We start from the raw sequence: 20597 nt of genomic DNA, 5'->3' as shown, positions 1-20597 counted from the left end.
TGTGTGTGTGTGTGTGTGTGTGTGTGTACATGTCCCCTGTGGTGGACCCCATCCTTGTGGCCTGTGCTGCCTGGGACAGGCTTCCAGCTCCTGCTAGCCTGAGCAGGATAAGTGGTTAGTAGACAAGCAGAAGGAAAAAACACTTATTTTACAATCCCATGTTGAATCGATTCACTGACCACTTCAGTTACACCCCAGTGTCTGAAACAGTTTTACTTTGTATTGCAACACAACACAACTGAGGCTGCCATCGTGACACAGAAGGGACACTAGTACACCTGCTAATCCACTGCTGTGTCATTCCAGAGTGGAACACAAAGGAAAACTTGGGCTTCCAGTTTATCTCAGTGTCTTCAGACTTCCGGGCTCACAGTGACACCTTCATGAAACTTGTGCTGGAGTTCACAGCGCTGGCAGATTACACTGAGTAATTTACCATATTGCACCCAGTAACACTGAAGCTTAGGCTCTAGCAAAGTCTGGCTTGGGTTCCTGGCTTCATATACCGTGTACAAAAATGACAAGGCTGTTCTTGGACTGCCAGTCTTCCTCCAGTATTACTTACAGCTTCATACTTCACATCAGTTTGTGGAATAGGAGGTAAACAAACAGTTTGCATAATCAAAACAAGGTATATACTATACCGACAAATAATTGTCTGAAGAGAACCATCAGTCCATGCTGAGTAGCACTGGGTCAAGGTAAAGATGTGAGGGCATGGACAAGTGAAGGCAGAGAATCGTTATGTTGATCTGCACGTATAGAATCTCACAGTGTAAAGCATTTCAACGGTGATCTTCCTGCTTGTTCACCTTGGGCTGGGCTGGAGGTTTAGATGAAAAGTGCCATGAAATAAACACAAGTGGACAAGACTTTCGGCACTCTGCTAAAGAGATGTTTTTCAAAGTTTTGATTCATCAGAACAATGGACAATGGATGGATAGCAGACGAGCAAGAGGTATTATGGATAATATACGTTTAGACACATATGCAGTTGATCAAATACATAAGGCACTGCAGTGAATTTGACATCAGTGAAGTGAATTCTCTACTAGGCCGATGCTACTTTACGTTCCCTGTGTTCTTCTGTTCCTTGATAGTCTTATTATGTTCTTGCTTTGTTAGAAATTGCTGTGTAGCTCCTGCTCCAGTACTGCTCACACTTGGGCATTCATTGGAATCTCAGCACAGCTGCACTATGTGCTATTTGCCTTACTTCTATGCCAATTTTGACAAAAGTGTGAGTTGCGCTTATGACGTAGTGTAGGGCCACAGTGATTCACGGAAACTTACGGCCTTGTCCGGCATCCGAGGTGACTGTACTCTTCAGGTCTCTGTTAGCGTCCAGGTGAAGGACGCCGAACCAATCCTTCAGTCTGGAGGCCAGACTCCTCAGCTCTCGGTCGCTGCAGACTGAAGCAAAACAGGAGAAAACAACTTCATGTTACTAATGTTTTCATAGACACACTCATTTTTTCCCCCTTGGTTTACTTATAAGGACCCATAAAACATGATCAGATCTCCTGGCGAGACTTACATTTCAAGGAGAGCCCAGAGGAACTGAAAGGTGGGGAGATGTTTAAAGGAACTGAATGAAGCCTACACTCAACAAGCTTTAACAGCTTAATGTGCCTTTAGACAACCTCACTTTATTTGAGCAGCCAGAGTAAAGTACAAATGTAACGCACACTTCTCTATATAAGCAGATCACCCATGGCTGTAAACCCATGGCAGGTATATCTGGCCCCAGAACTGTTCTATTCAGTCATAATTTAGATGATTTGCTTAGTTCATATTTTGTTCTATGATTAAACCCAAAATTATGAATTTATGCTGTTACCCTCATTAGCAAACTCCTGAGAAATAGACGTTATTTGATTAGTCGTATTGGCCAAGCTGTTCAGTACCAAGACAAACATAGTTATGTGCACAGCCAAAGTCCCTGGAGAGGGAGAACCAGCCTGCATGAAGAAGGACAGGAGTGTGAAAGCAAAATGAAGAGAAAAAATATTAGCCTATTATATATACAGTAAAATACCTTATTAATAACCCCCTATCAATAGTAATTCATCAAACATGTACTTGATTAAAGATTTAAATTGATTTTTTTTTTGGTTGTCAACAATGTCATGTAATGTACTTACATTACCAATACATTAGGGAACACCAGCGGAAGCAGAGAGGCAGTCTAAAGATGGATGGATGCACAGCACATTAGAGAACGGAAATCTTTCCTCAGTCACCCACCAACACTTTATATATATATTGCTTTAAGTGTACTAAACATGCAAAAAGGGTTCAAACCATTGACAGTTTTGAAATTTTACCTAATAATGTCAGAGGGATCTAGTGCCACTGAACTCCATCTGACTCGTTAATTAGTTCTTTGTCCTTCTCTGACCACATGATATTCAAAAAGTGCATTAATTTATTTTGCTGAGCTTCTCTCTCAATAAATATTTAGATTTTGACCGAATAACTTGAACCACCAATATACTAGTGCATTCTGAGATACAGCATAAATACTTAAACAGCTTTATTATTTTATGTCAGTGAATCCTTAAATATTGATAACTTTGTTTTTTATATGTGACCATTGGTGGAACTTAAAAATTAGCCAGATTCCTAAAAAGATGTTACCAAGCTTCTTATAAAAAGAATAAAACACTATTTTTTTGTTAATACAAATATATTTAAAACACAAATGATAAAAGTTCTTCTGATATTTGATTCATTTTCAATCAATTTAGGGTGTTACTATAAAAATTCCAAACAAATTCAAACAATATCAATGCAAATTATGTTGGTTGATATGAATTAACAAATCATCTATTTTCTTGAAGGCAGTGCATTTTCTGTTTAATAAGCAGACAAAAATCACAGTAAACAAACAAACTGCCTGAAACTTATCTATTTAAATGCAAGTATATGCAATGGATAACTTATAATAGTTAAACAAAGAAAACAAGTATCAGCTAGCTAACTAGTAAAAATAGTAAGTGAATTTATATTAAAGAAAATGCTTATTGTGAAAATCGTCTATTACAAAAGTAAATGCATTAATGTTCTATATAATCGTTTGCTACATTTTATGTGATTCACTTCTATTCCATCTGAGCAACATGTCACGAGTATGTAGGTATGTCAGACATATAAACGAAACAGCTTTGTCACCCTAAGAATCGATGGGTCAAAAGTTGTCATTTATGGCTAGTTTGTAGTTCGATGTAAGTGTGATTAGAAGCGCATTTATTCTAATTTAGCTGTGGTGGTTCTGTATAAAGTAGATTGGGGGGGCAGCATTTCCCCGGAAGCCTTGGGCATGCTGTTCCCCATCCTCCAAATCTCTCGAGTCCCCATTGTCTGCTACGCCCCTGCAAGGGCTCCATTTGAGATCAGCACTATTCTTTCACAGTTCATTAGAAGAAGAAGTTATCTTTATGGCCCCTGCGCTATGAATACGGCAGTGTAGATTTTGTACTTCTGGAGTTAATGGAAAAGAAAATTTTAAATCTCTCTCTATCTCTCTCACACTCCCCCCTCTGCACACTTCCTCTCCACCGAACCCCTGGAGGCGTGAAGCGGGAGATGGAATCGGGGGGTGCCGGGGGCCAGGCCGCAAGCAGCGGCGCAGACCCATGGAGGACGCACAAGGAGGGACAACTGTGCCAATGCTGCTGTCATCCCAGGGAAACAAGAGCACAGCAAGGGCGAAAAAGGCAGAAAGTGCCTCCTGCTGCCCCCCTGATAGAGTGACCCCCCCATGTGGTCAGATGATGCAATAGGAGTACATTGTTTGTCTCAGCTGGCTGTAGCCTACCAAAACAGGTGCTCCTTCCTCTTTTCTCCGACAACAACTGTTCGCTTATCCGTTCTTATCCAACACACAACGTTTCAAAACAAATCACAGAATTAACTGGAACCTTCTTTGAGCTCGTTTATTGAGTCCAGTCTGGAGGTATAGCGCAGTGGCCTATACAGATCCATCCAGATAAAATTCACCCAGGCTACGTGCGACAGTCAGTGCTAACCTTGAAACCTCAACAGAGACCGAAATGCGTCTGACTTACATCTGACAGAGACCGAAATGCGTCTGACTTACATCTGATGCTTTCAGAGTTGGCACGAGCTAATGTGGCACCGTGAACACAGATTCGCCTCCTTCATCACTTATAGCACCTCGTTTAATGAGGAGCATCTCATTTACACAGTCATCGCCAACCAACATTACCTCCGCAATGTGTGGTTATCTGGCACGTGCCAGCGAGGTAGATAAAACAGATGACAGCGTCAACAGTTGCTGCGAGCAGCATTAATCAGCCTGGGCCCATTCCAAGCGATCAAATGACATTCCCAATAATGAGCACGCTCCGAAACTCCGGAATTGTTTCCTCCATCGCTTCCGCGAGAAATGTATGAAGAGTCTTCAACTCAAAATGAAGCTCTACAAAGCGAAAAGCAGGAACCAAAGGCAAAAAGAAAATGCTTGAATGAGTTCGGTTCACAGGCTTCAATCTGCAGTATCTAGACCTCGAGCAGAATTACATTATGCGTGGCACATATTTGGAAATCTCATCTCAGGGACAAATAGGTCCTAGCTCCTCTGTGAAAAAAGATTAGATAGAAAGCAAACAAGCACTAAGCAAAAACAACAATAGTGACAGAATGCCTCTTCCCTCCAAATCAACCACCAGAAACATCTCATTTGTTTCTCTGTTGTATAGAGAAAGTTCGAATTTGCAGACTTGGTTTCTCAAGGGACCTGGTCACTTGTGGGAGGAAGAAAAAGACAGATGGCCTGCCACTCCTCAGAGTGGACAGCAGTACAAAGGCCAATTGAGACACCACCCAACTAGCCATGTGATGTCCTCAGTCGCCTAGGCATATCAGCATCATAATGAAGCCAATTCCTGTCAATTAGCCACCTGGATGGCTTGGCTGCCCAGCCAATCACACGCAGTCATCAGGCCACCTGGGAGAACCAGCAATCCAAACAATCGTACAAAGTCATGTGCAGGAGACTGCGACCAGCTCCGAAACCATGTGTATTTCATGACACCCGAGACAGCAGAATAATGAAACATCTCTGAGAATAGACAGAAAAACATCTAGCTTTCGAATGTAAATGGCTCCTGCATTCTGGCGATTTAAGCTGGCCGCTCATGACTTCTTTACCACATGTGTTGCTAAAGGCTGTGATCCAAACCCAAAGTGCAACATCCTCCTGTTTTCAAAGTTGCATGTAGCAAATTAATATTCTACTTATTTCCACAAGAAGGCAAGTCAACATTGTTGTACATAATAGTTAAGAAATAAATGACTAATTTATCATACTCTTTATTAATATTTTAATATTGCAGGAATATTGATGCTCCTGTTCTGAATAGCTGTGAAATTAATACATCTGTAATCCATGCACCATGAATCTGATTCAGTAAGACACCTGAGCCTTAACATACAAAGCAGGTGTGCTCTCTTGCACAGCAAAGGCATCCTCGATCACAAGGTACAAATGTAAACCACTTAGCCAGAGACAAACATGCTGTACCTGTTTATTTTCCTCTGCGAGGCTTCTTGATTTTCTTATGACTCAAGTGTTCGATATTATCACAATAATAAATGTAGCATAGAAATTCTGAAACAAGATTTACTCTATAAGGTGATAAATACCTTACCCATTTGGGCTACAGAGTTACCAAAGCCATTTATGTAGGTCTACAAGGTCAAGCAAGGCTGCCCTGTATGGATCTTCAGCATCAAATAAGGTTCCTCCAGTATGGTACTGTACCTGTGGACTAGACCAGGCTCCCCATTTACAGAAGATATTTATGAGTGTGCTTCTCGGAGCTCCAGATCTTACAAAATTCCAGCCCACTCTGCCCTTGACAGAACGAATGAGAGAATCTTCCCTCCATTTTATTTATCGGGGTAGATAATTCTACTTACTGTAGCTATTTCTATGTCCGCGGTATCCGTGTCCAACACAAAGAATGCATTCAGCTCTTGCTGTCACTCTCCAATTTCCAGAAAACGCTTGACAGCTGTGAATTTAGTGCAGGGAATTTAGCGTAAATGTTTCCCCCTGTGACTCCGGCTAAGGGCTGAATCACCGAGTGATCAGTATTCAATCCTCAACTTCTCATTCCGTTTCCAGCAGAGGCCGGAACAGAAGCTAATTCCACAGAGGAACAAAGACTAAATATGATGTGTGTGTGTCTGTGCTCATGTTTGTAGCGTGTGTATGTGTAAGACCATCAGTGTCAGATTGTGAGAGTATATGTTTGTCCCGCCCTACGGAGACATACAGCCCCGGCCTCCTACCCTGAACAGAGCCCCTGTTATGTGAGTGGGCTATTGATGAGCTGCCTTTCTTCTGCTCACATTTCCGCGTCTGAGCGAGCCTATCACTACAGGAGCTGACCTATAACTCCATGTAGAGCAACTGCCTACCAGCTGCAGACCGACACATACAGTAATGTGATCCCCACCACTGTCAAGCGGCTACAGTGTTTCTGAAACTCCCATGTACTCTACACCCGTATACTTACACGCAATGTATATCTGTGGTTACCCCACACTACGTGAATTTCTACTCACTGACTATCTAACACCAATCCTGTTCCTGGTGCCCCATCTGCCAGAATGTTTTCATTCCAACCCTACCTTAATCAGGCTTATATGGTCCTTAATAGGCTAAAGCTGGTTACAGACCGAACGCGGCATGCGCTGTGCTCGCCGCGAGGCTTCTGAACAAAGAGTAGGCGTGGTTTTCAAAACTCTCTCATTTCGGCTCGCGGTCAGTAGCGACGATGTATATTTCGCATTCAAAAAGATTCTACGCTTGTGTGATATAGCTCTGGGAACTCAGACACGGACAATATAAGTTTTTCCTCCATTTCGTTTTCTGGGCCCGGTTCGGTGCCTTGTTTCTATTAATCGCGAGATAATGCGTCACAGCGCGCAGCGGTCAAAGTTCAACAAAGTTCATCTCTGACCACAGTGCTCGTGAGTGGCGTGCGGCATGGAGCACAGCGTAGTGTATGCCGCGTTCGGTCTGAAACCGGCTTTAGCCTATTAAGGACCATATAAGCCTGATTAAGGTAGGGTTGGAACTAAAACATTCTGGCAGGTGGCAGGAGCCAGGAGCAGGATTGAGAACCACTGCTTTACACTATGGTGTGCAGTCATCCTAAAATGTATCACATTGTATTACACCATCTCTACAGTCTCTAAGGTCAACCGAGGAGATACTTACAACAGCATAGAAAAAGAGACAAGAGGAACCTGGGCAATAATGCAAATCTTGGCAACCTGCAGAATGGATTTCATTCTGAAATCTAACCATGATGAATGAAATGTTAAAGATATTCATAATATCTCTTCATCATAACAAGGATCCCGGCTCACCCGCTTAATGAAAAATGCATTTGGTGATTCTGCATATTTTGTTAAAGAATCAAAAGCTTGTTTGAGCAGTCCGTTTTTTTGTAACATCCACGTCTCCTTTGGGGCCCTGGTGCATGACAGCTTATGGTCCACTGTAATCCTAAACTGGGCATGGGGGGATCCCACAGGACTACCTCACAGGAGTATTTGGTGAATTAGGGGAAGGTCAAAGGTCAACCACAGTCACAGTATGTAGTGTAATCATATATATCAGTGTTTCACAATCTGGTCCCCAGGGACCCCAAAGCGGTCCACATTTTTGCTCCCTCCCAACTCCCTACCAGACAGTCCACATTTTTGCTCCCTCCCAACTCCCTACCAGACAGTCCACATTTTTGCTCCCTCCCAACTCCCTACCAGACAGTCCACATTTTTGCTCCCTCCCAACTCCCTACCAGACAGTCCACATTTTTGCTCCCTCCCAACTCCCTACCAGACAGTCCACATTTTTGCTCCCTCACAACTCCCTACCAGACAGTCCACATTTTTGCACCCTCCCAACTCCCTACCAGACAGTCCACATTTTTGCTCCCCCTCAGCTCTGGACCTGGGAGGATGCAAAAATGTGGACTGTCTGGGGGTCCCCGAGAACCGAAATAGGAAACACTGATATACAGTGTACCTCTATATGTCCAGCTGTAGATCAACTGGAGAAACACCTTTGAAACATGTGATGATGGCAAACAACCAAGACCTCACTTCTCATTGTTCAACAAGCTTCATAAAAAAACAAAATGATAATAAATAAGTGGGATTAAACCCACTGTGACACACAGAAAGTTAATTATTTAGACAGCTTCTACATCACATGGACTATTTGTCAACTTTGTCTATCTTGAAAGCAACTGCAGCACTCAAAATAAAAGGTTTGATCTTTTATTCTGTCTACAAAGCTCTTCTATTTTAAAAATCAAGGTCTCTTGAAGTGTAGTGAAGTCTTGGCAAGACAACAGATCAGTATATGAGTATCATCACATGCAGATGCGCCGAGTCCACTTCAACAATGCCATTTAAAGGCGTCAAACTGTCTGATTACCAGCAGGGTTTCTCTCCCCTCATTAAGACTTCATAAGGAGATAAAGAAGAAGTCTGGCCACCCATCATGTAATTAGTCTGTACTATTCTGACAAGTTAATCACATCTCTCTTGCTAGCCGGTTTCCTCAGTGTGCGGGCGATGCCTCCCAAGTATGGCAGACAATAAGCATGAAGACACAGAAACAGCCAGTGCAGCTGAGGTCCACAGACCACAGACTTACATTTATGAGCTTATAAACTCCATCGTTATCGCTCAACGTGCGAAGATTTGCGGCTGATTAATAAAATGAGAAACAACAGCTCCAATATCGAGCGACGCAGAACCATAGCCAGACAACAACGCAGAACCGCAACCAGACAACAACACAGAACCACAACCAGACAACAACACGGAAACGCAACCCAAAAATGCGGGAGGGGAGCAACACTGACACATGCAGCTGCAGTAGTACAGACAACCCCCAGTGTAATTGTGCCCTAATGCTGTTAGAGGAAGGGATCAGGGTAACATGCAATGTCTGGTTGGAAGCAGGAGTTTGGAGCCGTGCTGATGGCTTGGCCAGTGCAGTGGATGGAGCTTCGCATGAGCGGCTAGGTGGCGATGGGACGGGATGTGCTCAGACTGAGGAGAGCTGGGGATCAGACGGAGCTGGCAGGCCCCGAAATGCAGCTGATTGCAGCCAATGAACTTAGCGCCACTGCAGTCCCCTGGGGAAAAAGGCTACTTGTTACTTCACCGCCCTCCTGGGGCTGTGGCTCCGTCACCAGCGGCAACCGAGCTGCACCAGGCTTGGATGCTCCTACTGAACAGAAGATTCAAGGCCTGGGACCGATGACACAGCAGCGTTCTTTGGCGAAAGCACAAGCTGCCTCTGGACATTGGCGCCGCCGTACATGGACATGTGACCTTGCGGCCCATCTGTGCTTTCCATAATGGCCACGATTGGGCGCAGACTGGCTGGAAAAGCAGCCACATGCTGCCAGGGCTCCAGGTTGTCCAAAAGCAACTCAATGTTGACAAGAGAAACAAAGCTTCAGCCAGCCGTCTTTCCTTGAACCTCACGGACCAACAAACAGCGATCACCACTGTGTGGATAAAACAGTAAACCTGCGCCTCTTGTACTGCTCCCATTGGTCAAAAAAATCCATTATTTATTACAATACTAAACTGCACAAGGAAATGTTTCCCCTAAGCTATAAGTAGAGATCCCCATCAAAATTACATCACACTCCCTGCTGCATGATGCGTAGATGAACAGAGACACACACATACAGCCATTAACTGTGGGCTTTTACATCTCGGCCATGGGAGGACTGCAGTCACAGGAACAAGGACGCCCGCACGGCGGGAACGTTTGTGCATGAATGAAATTCAGGACGCTGAATGAGAAGCAGAGCGGCGGCGCCCGGGGAAAGGTGGGTGAATTAACATCGGTTGCGGCCTTTCAGCTGGCCTGCCGCAGAGGCCTCCGAGCGACCGGAACGGCATCGGCCTACCTGGAGAATGGCAGCCTTTCAAACGCAACCCTGAATATGTTCCGACATTCTGCGAAACCGCGGGGATGGAAGTGCACAGCAGTGTAGCTCCTCCACATTTCCGCACATGCTGGGGAAAGTTAACTTCTCTGGGCCTGTTTACTGCTGGTGGCAGCCGCACTGTGGCATGAGCGAGTCCAGTCATTCCGCCCTGCCAAACTGCGGCCTCACGGGGCCCCTAACCCCAGTGCACCCCCCCCCCCCCCACGCTCAGCGTGGTCTCTGAAATGCTGGAGGGACCAGTATCCCACACGTTGGCCTGAACCAAAGTAGAGCAGAAGGTGCCAGAGAGCCCACTGGCTAGGACCCCACATGCCGACATAAACCAGGTCCAGTGTGCACAGACCTCACGGGCCCCATCTGGTCCATCATCCTCATCTGCCTCTGTCACTGATGGGCAGATGGACCGCAGTGAATCTGAATGCTTAAAGGTGCCCAAACCAAGCTTCCCTTCCACCTCTTTATATACTTCGATTGCCAATTTAAATATGATTCAGATTCACAGTCAATGGCGTCCACTCATTAACGCTGACGCATATTTGCTCAAAAGCATTTTTCTACCATCCCATCCCCCTTCCTCATTCATAACAAGAATTAGGCCTAAACAGTAATCCGGTCCTCTCAGAAAAGCCATTATCTTTCTGTGATACATTCAGGAAAACAAGCTCAAAACGAGACCAAGGCTCTAAGCAAACACTGTGAGTGACAATAATTGTGCTGACAGGCGGGAGAAGGTTCCTGGGATACATACACTAAAGACTTATGCATTGCCTGCACTAAAAAGAGCCTAAAACAGCTGAGGATCTGCAGCAAAGCTCAAGCGGTAACATGATCTATGAATGCCGTGCCTGAATCTATGAATACATTCATAACACATTATAATGCATTCATAAAGCACTATAAACATGGCTAAACATATTTATACCAGGCAGGTAACGCTTTACATTAAGTGCACCTTCATAATGCATGCATAATGCATTCATAGAACATTCAGTGCACCTTCATAATGAAATCATAGAACATTCATAAGCAGCATGCAAGTACACCTTGACATCCTAACATCCCTTAACAGCTTTAATATACATTAATAACAAACATTACATGATTATACAATTATAATGTTTGTTATTATTATATAATGTTTGCTAATAATGTATATTACAACTATTAAGGGATGTTAGGATGTAAAGGTATGCATACATGATGTTTATGAATGTTATATGAATACTTAATGAATACATTATGAAGGTGTACCAAACATTTTATGAGTGCAATATAAAAGCATTATGAAGGTGCAGTTAATGTAAAGCGTTACCAAAAGGGCTAACACATTATATCCATATTTATTATGCATTATGAATGTTTTATGAAGCTCTCATCTATCATGCTTTATAGATACCTTCATAATGCTGAACAAAGCATTCTTAATTCTTATACAGACCATTATAATACATTTAGAAGGTAACTATAGTTATATGAAAGTATCATAATCAACACTATAGTGCCATATGATTGTCCTTAGAAGGCACCATAATGATTTATTAAGTCTGTCTATACTGGTTATTATAATCAAGGGCATAACTCCGGGTTGAGCGCCGGGAGGGGGGATTAGGCCTCCGCCCACTGAAGGGGTCAGGGGGTTGTATTCTCTGGTTTTGATTGTTGGTGGTTGTAACCCCCCCAGCCCCCCGTAATTTATGCCCATTATTATAATGCATTATGAAGGTATCAATAATGCATTATAGATGAGAGCTTCAAGTACAGTGTTACCACTCAAGCCTATCTGTCTGTCTGAGTGTGTGAGTGTTTAGGGGGGTGTAGAGAGAGAGCAGGGGAGAGAGAGAGGGGTTTAGCATTTGCACAGCATTTTTATGCTTGGTTATGTCTGCACTTGCATTTGTGTGTCAGTCAGATGGAAGAAGTGACTGTAACGGGGCTATCTGTCCACACTTGATCCTGGCTGCGCGACACACTTCACCTCCGGTGGACCTGCAGTCCATCCCGACAGACGCCACACACAGCAATCAGGCTGGAATTGCAGAAACAGAGAGACCTGCCGAGAGGCAGCATGAATGAAGGAAACCAGCCTCTCCGTCAGCTTTCAGTCACCGCGGCCTGTAATTAACCCTGGCGGAGTGCTGAACCTGCAATTTAATCTGACATTAGTACAAGCGCCGGACAAAGAGGAGAGTCAAATGAACACATGCGGCTCCATTATTTCATGTTTTTAATGTCTAAAACACAGGCACTGCTGCTGGTACGCATTTGTTTACTCTATTAAGGCCGTAACATTTATCCTGCAGCTCTTATCATAATCTTCACAAGAGCGAATGATCACTGCAGAAGAGATTCCGGTATTTAGCAGACCTCTGAGATCTAAGGATCAAGACAGTCCGGAACAAAACCAGGCACATAATAAATAAATAAACAACCACGAGCTGATGCTGACCCTCTGTGATTTTTTTTTCCCACTTAGAATTTAATCAAGTTTTCCATTCCTGAAGGGAAATCTCCAAAAACAATAATAGATTCAGGTATGGCTTTCAGTCATTTCATGTCTTTCTTTATAGATTTAACCCTTGCCCATCCACCTCTTTGACCTTGTAGTCTCATATATTCCACCTCTCACACAATCTTTAGTTCCACTTATCTTGCTTCCCATTTTTCACCTTCCTGTCGCCCTAATCACACACCACACACGTCTTCTCCTCTCCATCTATGCCACTCCCTCTCCATTTTAATTCCCACTAAATCTTTCCTGATAAGCAATTAACACGTTCCAGTAATTAGAGACCATTCAAGATGAAAGATCATTTGAAGATCATTCGGTGGTTTTTCAGCAACTCTTTTCTAATTTTTTTCCATGCATTATATATATATATTTTTTTTTAAATACAGAGTTCAGGCCTCTGGGCAGGACCAGCTGACACATGGTCCATTAGGAGGCCATCAACACCACAAATGCTGATCAGCATGAGACACCAACAGAAAAAAGAATCATGCTACTACATGCCAATGTGAGGTATACTTATGAAAGATAAAGCAGATGTCCCTCTTGTGAACTAGAAAGCAATCCAGAGACATATGCGGTCATGCTAATTCAGGATGTGCCTCTCAGAACACTTAGAAAGGCTTGTTGTGATTAACTACTGATGGATTTCACCCTGACTGTGGCCTCTGACCCTGACTAATCCACCTATGTAGTCTTCTACCTGTAAAAGACAGAACCATATTAAAAAAAACAGAGAAATGATTGCCAGTAATCATGCTGAATAACGTGTCGTACTGCAAATTTTTGTGGGGGGGCGGGAATTCCCATGTGGGTGTATTTGAATTTTTTTCTCTTATGACCTCTTCCAGTTACATTGCATGCAAATTTTCCCACTTATTTAAGTGTGGCTTCCTGATTTAACAGCTAGTTTTTTGCACTTATTATGTGCCTTGTAATAACTTGTAATGTCTTCTTCTTGTACAATCTTTGGTCCTCATGAGTCCCCTCCAGTTGATTTCTAAATCAATTTTCCACCCGATTTATGCAAGACTGAAATTCTACAACTGCCGATTTAAAAACCAAAGACTGAAGTACTGACCGTCCAGGGACAGCACAGTATATTTTTACGCAAGTTACCGAAGATGTGATTTTATTAATTCATGTTGAGAACTGATCCAGACCTGACTGGTTTTGTTGTTGTCATTGTTTTTTGGCAATTATTCAATTAATCTGCATCAAGCAGGTATTTAGTTCTGCTAAGCGTGTATAGCAACCAATAATTTAATAAGTACCAATAATGTAACAACATGCCAATAACGTAAGAAATTTCTCCATTTGTAATGTAATAAGTCGATAATGTGACAACTGGCCAATAATGTAAAAACATCACATTATTGGCAAAAAGTTATTACATTATTGGTTTAGAAAAGGTATTACAGTATTGGCAAGTTAATACATTATTGGCTTTTACTGCATAAAGAATGGAAGAATGGATAAATTATTATGTTCTTACAGTTTTTTAATAATTACAGTTATTATGTTATTGGCTTCTACAGGGTGTCCTCGGAATTCCCAAAGGCTGTCCCAAAAATTATTGTTAACTAACCAATAAGGGTAACAAATTGAAGCAGGGCTACTTGCCCCTCACTTCTTAGCCGGGAGTGAAGACTTCTGTTACTTTAGTTCAAATTTTCCATCCATCCATCTCTTATCCAGTTATGCTGGTAAGACTCACGGGGATCTGGAGCCACCATGCAAAATTACATATAAAATTACAGCTGTTTTACTCACACAGTTATTTAATAAATCTAAGCTTTTTAAAGTTTTGCTTGACCGGTTGACTGTTTTGAACTGGGGCTCGGGCCTTGCTTGCTAATTATAGGCTGTATAAAAAAATGTTAGGGATTTTGGTAACACTTTTTATGAATTCCATGTTTAAGAATCTATGAACACATTCATAACACATTATAATGCATTCATAAAGCATTATAAACATGGCTATAAATATTTATAAAAAGGTATAACACTATAATGTGTTTTTTATGCATTATGAATGCTTAATGAAGCTCTTGTCAACAATGCACCTCAGATGCCTTCATAATACAAAGCATCACAAAGCATCCTTAGTTGTTATACTGACCATTATAATGCATTATGAAGGTATCTATAGTGCATTGTAGATGAGCGCATGGAATCTTATTAAGTGTTATAACCAACACTATAATTCCTTATGACTATCAATAGAAGATGTTGTAATGCTTTATTAAGTCGTATACCACCCATTATAACACATTATGAAGGTTTCTAAAATACATAGATGACAGCTGTAAGTAAGGGTTAGTGATTTTGTTTTTATCTTGAGGCACTTATATCTGAAAAAGTCCTGCTTTGGTAGCAAGTTAAGTTGACCTTAGTATGTGGGCTTTGGCAGTTACTGGGGTTGAATAGGTTTCCATTTGGAGAGCCTTGGTTCCACATCTCACCCACTGCTGATTGCTAAATGGAAACATTGTACCACGGCCTCTTGTAGCTTGTGTCCACTGCTTTCCCCCCATATTCTTTTGTTGAATCCGTCAGGACTTCAAGCTTTTCAGAACTTAAGGGCTTTCATTTTGGTTCTTAGCTTTTACAGAGATACGAGGGAGTCTCAAGAGATTCAGTTTTCTTGACAATCAAGTGAATTCTGAGCGAATTCTCTGGATGTGTTCCTGTTTGCCATTTTACACCATGGGCCCTGAGCAGAACCGCAGAGAATCACTTGCACGAGGCTCCCTGTGATTACGACTGAGGTTCCCTGCCGATTTGACCTTATTTATTTATTACTGATTATTTATTGTATATTTACTTTCATATTATTTCATATTTGTCTATCGTTTTTGTTTATGGACTACTTAAATATTTAGATTTGAGGTTGTTGTGTGAGAATGTATCTGTTAGTAAGTTACTACATTGATAATATTTAGCATATTTATATCTATATTCGTTTCTCTCTATTTCCCTCCTCTATATCACTCTGTTCATCAATCTATCCCTTTCTCTTCTCTTACAGTGTCTCACTCCCTTTATCCCTTGTCCCTCTGATATTCTTTTACTCTCCCCCCCAACTCTCCATCTAAGCCCCTTCCCAATTCTGAGGGGAGAGATTAGCTGTATTTAATCAGTTATAATACGAATGGAGTTGCACCCAGCTAGGTAACCCCACAGGCAGTCATGGAAATCCTCGTTGTGCTTGGTAGGGTGCATTTGTAGCTTAATGATAGGCCTGGGGTCACCCATCACACCAGCTTATTGAGCCGTTATCTAAACCACAAATACATTGATAATACACTGGTCCTTTTTCCTTGACACACCCTCCCCCTATTGCTAATATGACTGCGGTAATGAATACTGAAAAAAAAAGATGCAGAGAGATAACAAATAAAGTGTTGTTCACGAGGTGGTGACATTTAAAAACAAGCAATTCAGTCTCTCTGGGTAAGCTGTTGTAACCTTCGACTGAACATTATTTTTTTTTAATGTTCCTAGCCAAAATATTTTTCTCTTTAATTTTGCCATCTCATTTTGCCGAGTCGCTTCCACAATCTCCATCAGTAATGCATGGACTGAAAATTACAAGCTAGTTTGTTTGGCTTCCTCTGTCATTAGTTGTGGAGACTGCGGCAGAGAGTGGCCAATCACGTTGTTAATTTAAGTGAGGCTGTGAGCGGAAAGCTTGCAGACTACTATGGTAAGAGTGATTTTAAGGACCAATTTAACATACTCCTAGTTTTCTGGGTAACAAAGGTGTGGAATTCCCAGGTGAATTTCCTTACCAGAGCTTTCCCATTCCCTATGAAATTCTGACTCCTTTGTCCTGAGTAAGAGAAGGCAAATGTGCCTGTCTTCGCTCAAGACAGAATCAGCACCAAAGCAACTCTTATCAGGACAAGCGGTGGGTGAAAACGAATGGATGCAGTGATTGTGAATCCAAGCTTTAGGTGAGAAGACTAAAGAAAGACTACCTCACTAACAGGCACAAAGTTCATTTATTATTTTTAAAATAAATTTTATCTAAACATGAATTGTTGAATGGGGATGTTTGGTATCAGATGGGTTTGGCAGTGATAAAAGCTTTTGACTGTGGGGGCTGACCCTTGCTGCATAGAACTGACTGACCCTTAAATACACCAATACCTTCATGTACCACTAGGGGGGACCCTGCATACCACACTATTACTGTACAACCACTCTGCTACAAAACAAAAGGCCAGCCCTGTTCTCCTTCCTCCACTTTCACTCTCAATTTCACCTTTTCCCCCATTCCCTACTTTCTTTCTCTGTCTCCCATCCCTTCTTCCCTTCCCCTATCCACATTGTTGGATTGGCTGGCACAAGTAGGGCTGTGTAGAAACATCCTGGGGGAGACACTCAATAGGTAAAGCTTCACTGCAAGTACAGCCTCATTGCAGGTAGCGCCTCGCCGCAAGTAGAGCCTCATTGCAGGTAGGACCTCATTGCAGGTAGGACCTCATTGCAGGTAGCGCCTCGCCGCAGGTATAGCCTCACTGCAGGTAGAGCCTCATTGCAGGTATAGCCCCACTGCAGGTAGAGCCTCATTGCAGGTACAGCCTCATTGCAGGCACAGCCTCATTGCAGGTAGCGCCTCGCCGCAGGTATAGCCTCACTGCAGGTAGAGCCTCATTGCAGGTAGTGCCCCACTGCAGGTAGAGCCTCATTGCAGGTACAGCCTCATTGCAGGGCTTGCCGTTGCCACCAAGCCTTGCTCGCACCCTCCCCTCTCTTCATGTAACCCGTAGCCCTCTCACACTGGATCTCCAGTCATCCTCCACTTTCCACTAATTTGTTTCACCCTCAGAGCACATTGTTTTATATCTGACTGTCCCCCTACAGAGTTAAACAAAGTCTAAATTTATTTGTTCGGATTGTTCTTTTGCGTTTTTGTAAACTGTGAACGCAATTGCTGCTTTTCTCCCGAGGTCTTCGTATCGGGTTAATTAAATTTATTACAGTAGATATTGAGAAAATGGTGGCAGAGGGACATGGTCTGTCCCATAACAGACAAAATGCAAGTTATTTTAATGTAATCAGTTAAAAAGACTAAGGATGAGGGTGTTTGAATAAACCGACCGGTACTAGGTATGGGTATAGAAGTGATAAACGATTTAATGGCCCATGGCCAGGTAACCTTCACCATTCTGACCGGCCATTCTTGTTTCTGACTGGGTGGTCAGATGATTCGCAATGACCCCTGTCATATGAGGGTAGCAAACTGCAGAAGAGCAGGCACACTACACAAACACAGGCTGAGGAAGCCCCCAATTAATTCACCGAGCCCCCAAACTGCCCAGGCAAGACAGTGCATAGTATCAACTCCAATGCTTACCCATTGTGTACAAAGCAAATACGCAAATAAGAGATTTATCACTCCAAACCACATACAGCTAAACAGTATATCATATCACAGTAATTTAGGTGAGGTCTCCTCTTGACAGTAGTTACTCATATTACTGAAATATAGAACTTATTGGTCAGAAACACCATTCTTTAGTTGCTCTATTCGTGGTCGACAATGTACTGCCCATACTACTGCACATTATTTTTTAATATAGTTAGAATAATTTTACAATACCCAGTGTCTCACCACTATTTCGTATAACAAAAATTCATATGAATGTACTCAGTCCTGACATATGTCCATGGGTGTTTCTCTCGGTGTTGGACACAACCGCAGCGACTATAAAACTGTGGAGAGGGATCTGTGCTCACCGTTTCCCCGAGAGTCTTCTATAAAAGCATAATACTTCATGTAGTTAATGTGCACAGAAAGAATAATGGAGTGGCTGGGCCAATCCTCCAGCAAGGGCTTGTTTGTTCCTTCAGAGCGGTGCGTGCGGATCCTTTAAACTGCTGTGTAACCGGCCCAAGTACGCCAGCAACATCGTCTCCGCGCCATCTCAGTGCCTTTTCTGATAACGACTCTTAAATTGCCCTCTGATTAGCAAGCACCATCATCCAATACTTAGACCTGATTACCATCTTAGTTTTAAGAACCAAGCTGAGCACGAGTAATAAGGATTATGGACTGGAGGGTGCTCTGAGCAGGGAAGATAGGTAGAAGCAAGCAGGAATGTTCAAGGGGGAGGTACTTGATCTGATAGGTAGGCACGAATAACCAGTGAACGCGACTACAGATAACTGGAAATATATGAGCACAGACAAATGGAGGCACAGGAGTACAGATAGGTTTGGTATATGACTGGAGACTGATAAGGGAAATGTGCGCATGGACAGTCGGGGATATCAGAACACAGAGAGATGACAAAAATGCCATTGCGAAGGAGAAATACGACTCTTAAATCAATGACAAGAATTTAATTTCCAAATGTCATAACTTCTATTGTCATTATAGCTGGGAACACTCTAAGTTAAATGCCTGCGTGAACAAGATTACATTCTGCTGGTCGTCGCATAAAACTTAATTGAAATGCACAATAACATTAGAAGAGAAACTGATTAATATTCCACTGCATATTTAATATATTAAACATAGCATTTTCTGGAAACCACAAGCTAAGCTCATAATGAATGATAAATGTGAGTAAACACCACATAAAACTCGTTCATTACCAAGACTGCAATAAAAGGAAAGGCACAGACAGTACCAATGTAATAAAAGATTTTTTATCTTCAGAAATGAGAGTAACTAGTGGTTATAGTAATTATTAATGACCCTTTATTTGCCCACGAAGGCGGCCTTCACTAGATGTGATATATGTACAATACTGGTAGCATTTTGCATCTGTTTAAAGAGTCTCGCTACATTCAAGAGTTGAAACATGATCACAAGGTCCATTTATCAGAATCTGTACACACAACGTTCAACAGAAAATAAAGGGAGTATTACAAAGGGGAAAAAAATGTGCACTTAATAGCTTTTGGGACTAAAGGAGCATGTAAAGATTGTTTTGTGCTTACAAGAAATATTTATTCCAGCACATTACACATAACTGCTTTAAGCAGGTGCTTTGGGAAGTATGTAAATCATTGGTGTCGGGTTTGTTCTGAGGGTGCTGAACGCCACATAGTAGCTCGTCCAGGAGCACGATGCCAGCCTGGAACTCTGCGATGGCCAGTGTTCAGATCAGCAATATGGAAGGGGAGTGGGTCAGGGTCAGGGTCAGGGTTAGGGTTAGGATCAGGGTTAGGGTTAGGATCAGGGTTAGGGTTAGGATCAGGATTAGGGTTAGGGTGAAACGATGCAATGAAGCAGACAGGATTGCCAGTCATCAACAAAAAGAAAAGAAATCAAAAACGTGCTAATTAAAAAAAAATAATAACATGTGGATGTTAGACACCATGGAAACACGGTTTAACCACATATCCCCAGGTCACAATGATATCACAAAAAGGCTAATTTCACGTCCGCCTCCCATGCTGAGCATTTTTCCTGTGTTGTTATGCTCGAGTAGGCAGTAAACATCTTTCAAAAGATGTTAAGAAAAACCAAAAGTATCACAACGAAGGAGAAGAGATGTCTGATGGCTAGCTGATGCACCAGTAATGAATGTGACTTTAAGCTCATAGTCTCACGCTATGGTAGATTTGCAATTGCTTTCACAAGATGGTTTTTCCAGGTAACCACTTGTACTGTATCATATCTGTTCTGTATTATACTGAACCATGCACTGAGCAACAGACCTGTAGGAGTTACACCCTAGCAAGCCTGAAACATGACCCTGAAAATCAATTCTGCCATTCATACATAAGACCTGTCAAGTGTGACCCACATTGAGAAATACCTACTGAATGAAAGAGGACCATAAAAGAAACTGTCCTCTACTGAATTTCATTTGTATTTATACAACAATTGATTTATTCAACTTGTTTTTTGGAGTTATAAGAAGTGATGTTTGTCAAATAATAAGAGGCTAAAATGCCGAATATATTGACCAGCCACATGAGATAAGGCATCTTGAAAAGGCATTTCCTCAATATAAGCCAGGACCCATAAAAGATTATCATAATTCATTATACTTCTAGAATGCAGGATATTGACAGAATAATGGCTGGAAATGAGTGGGATTGTG

The 20597-nt window shown here is 42.3% G+C and overlaps 1 protein-coding gene across 4 annotated transcripts in view; it reads right to left on the bottom strand.

Annotated features, from left to right (window-relative positions):
• The window catches only part of spock1 (SPARC (osteonectin), cwcv and kazal like domains proteoglycan 1), a 198143-nt gene that overhangs the window by 6921 nt on the left and 170625 nt on the right, over positions 1-20597 (bottom strand). For all 4 annotated transcript variants that reach the window (XM_023842811.2, XM_023842813.2, XM_072717473.1 and 1 more), the window contains one exon: positions 1294-1413. In XM_023842811.2, the coding sequence (XP_023698579.1) occupies positions 1294-1413 (120 nt within the window). The remainder of the gene's footprint in view (positions 1-1293; positions 1414-20597) is intronic.

This window comes from Paramormyrops kingsleyae, chromosome 10 (assembly GCF_048594095.1).
Source record: "Paramormyrops kingsleyae isolate MSU_618 chromosome 10, PKINGS_0.4, whole genome shotgun sequence".
Taxonomy (NCBI): domain Eukaryota; kingdom Metazoa; phylum Chordata; class Actinopteri; order Osteoglossiformes; family Mormyridae; genus Paramormyrops; species Paramormyrops kingsleyae.
Note: the sequence above shows the minus strand (reverse complement) of the source record. Positions and strands in the feature narration are given on the sequence as shown.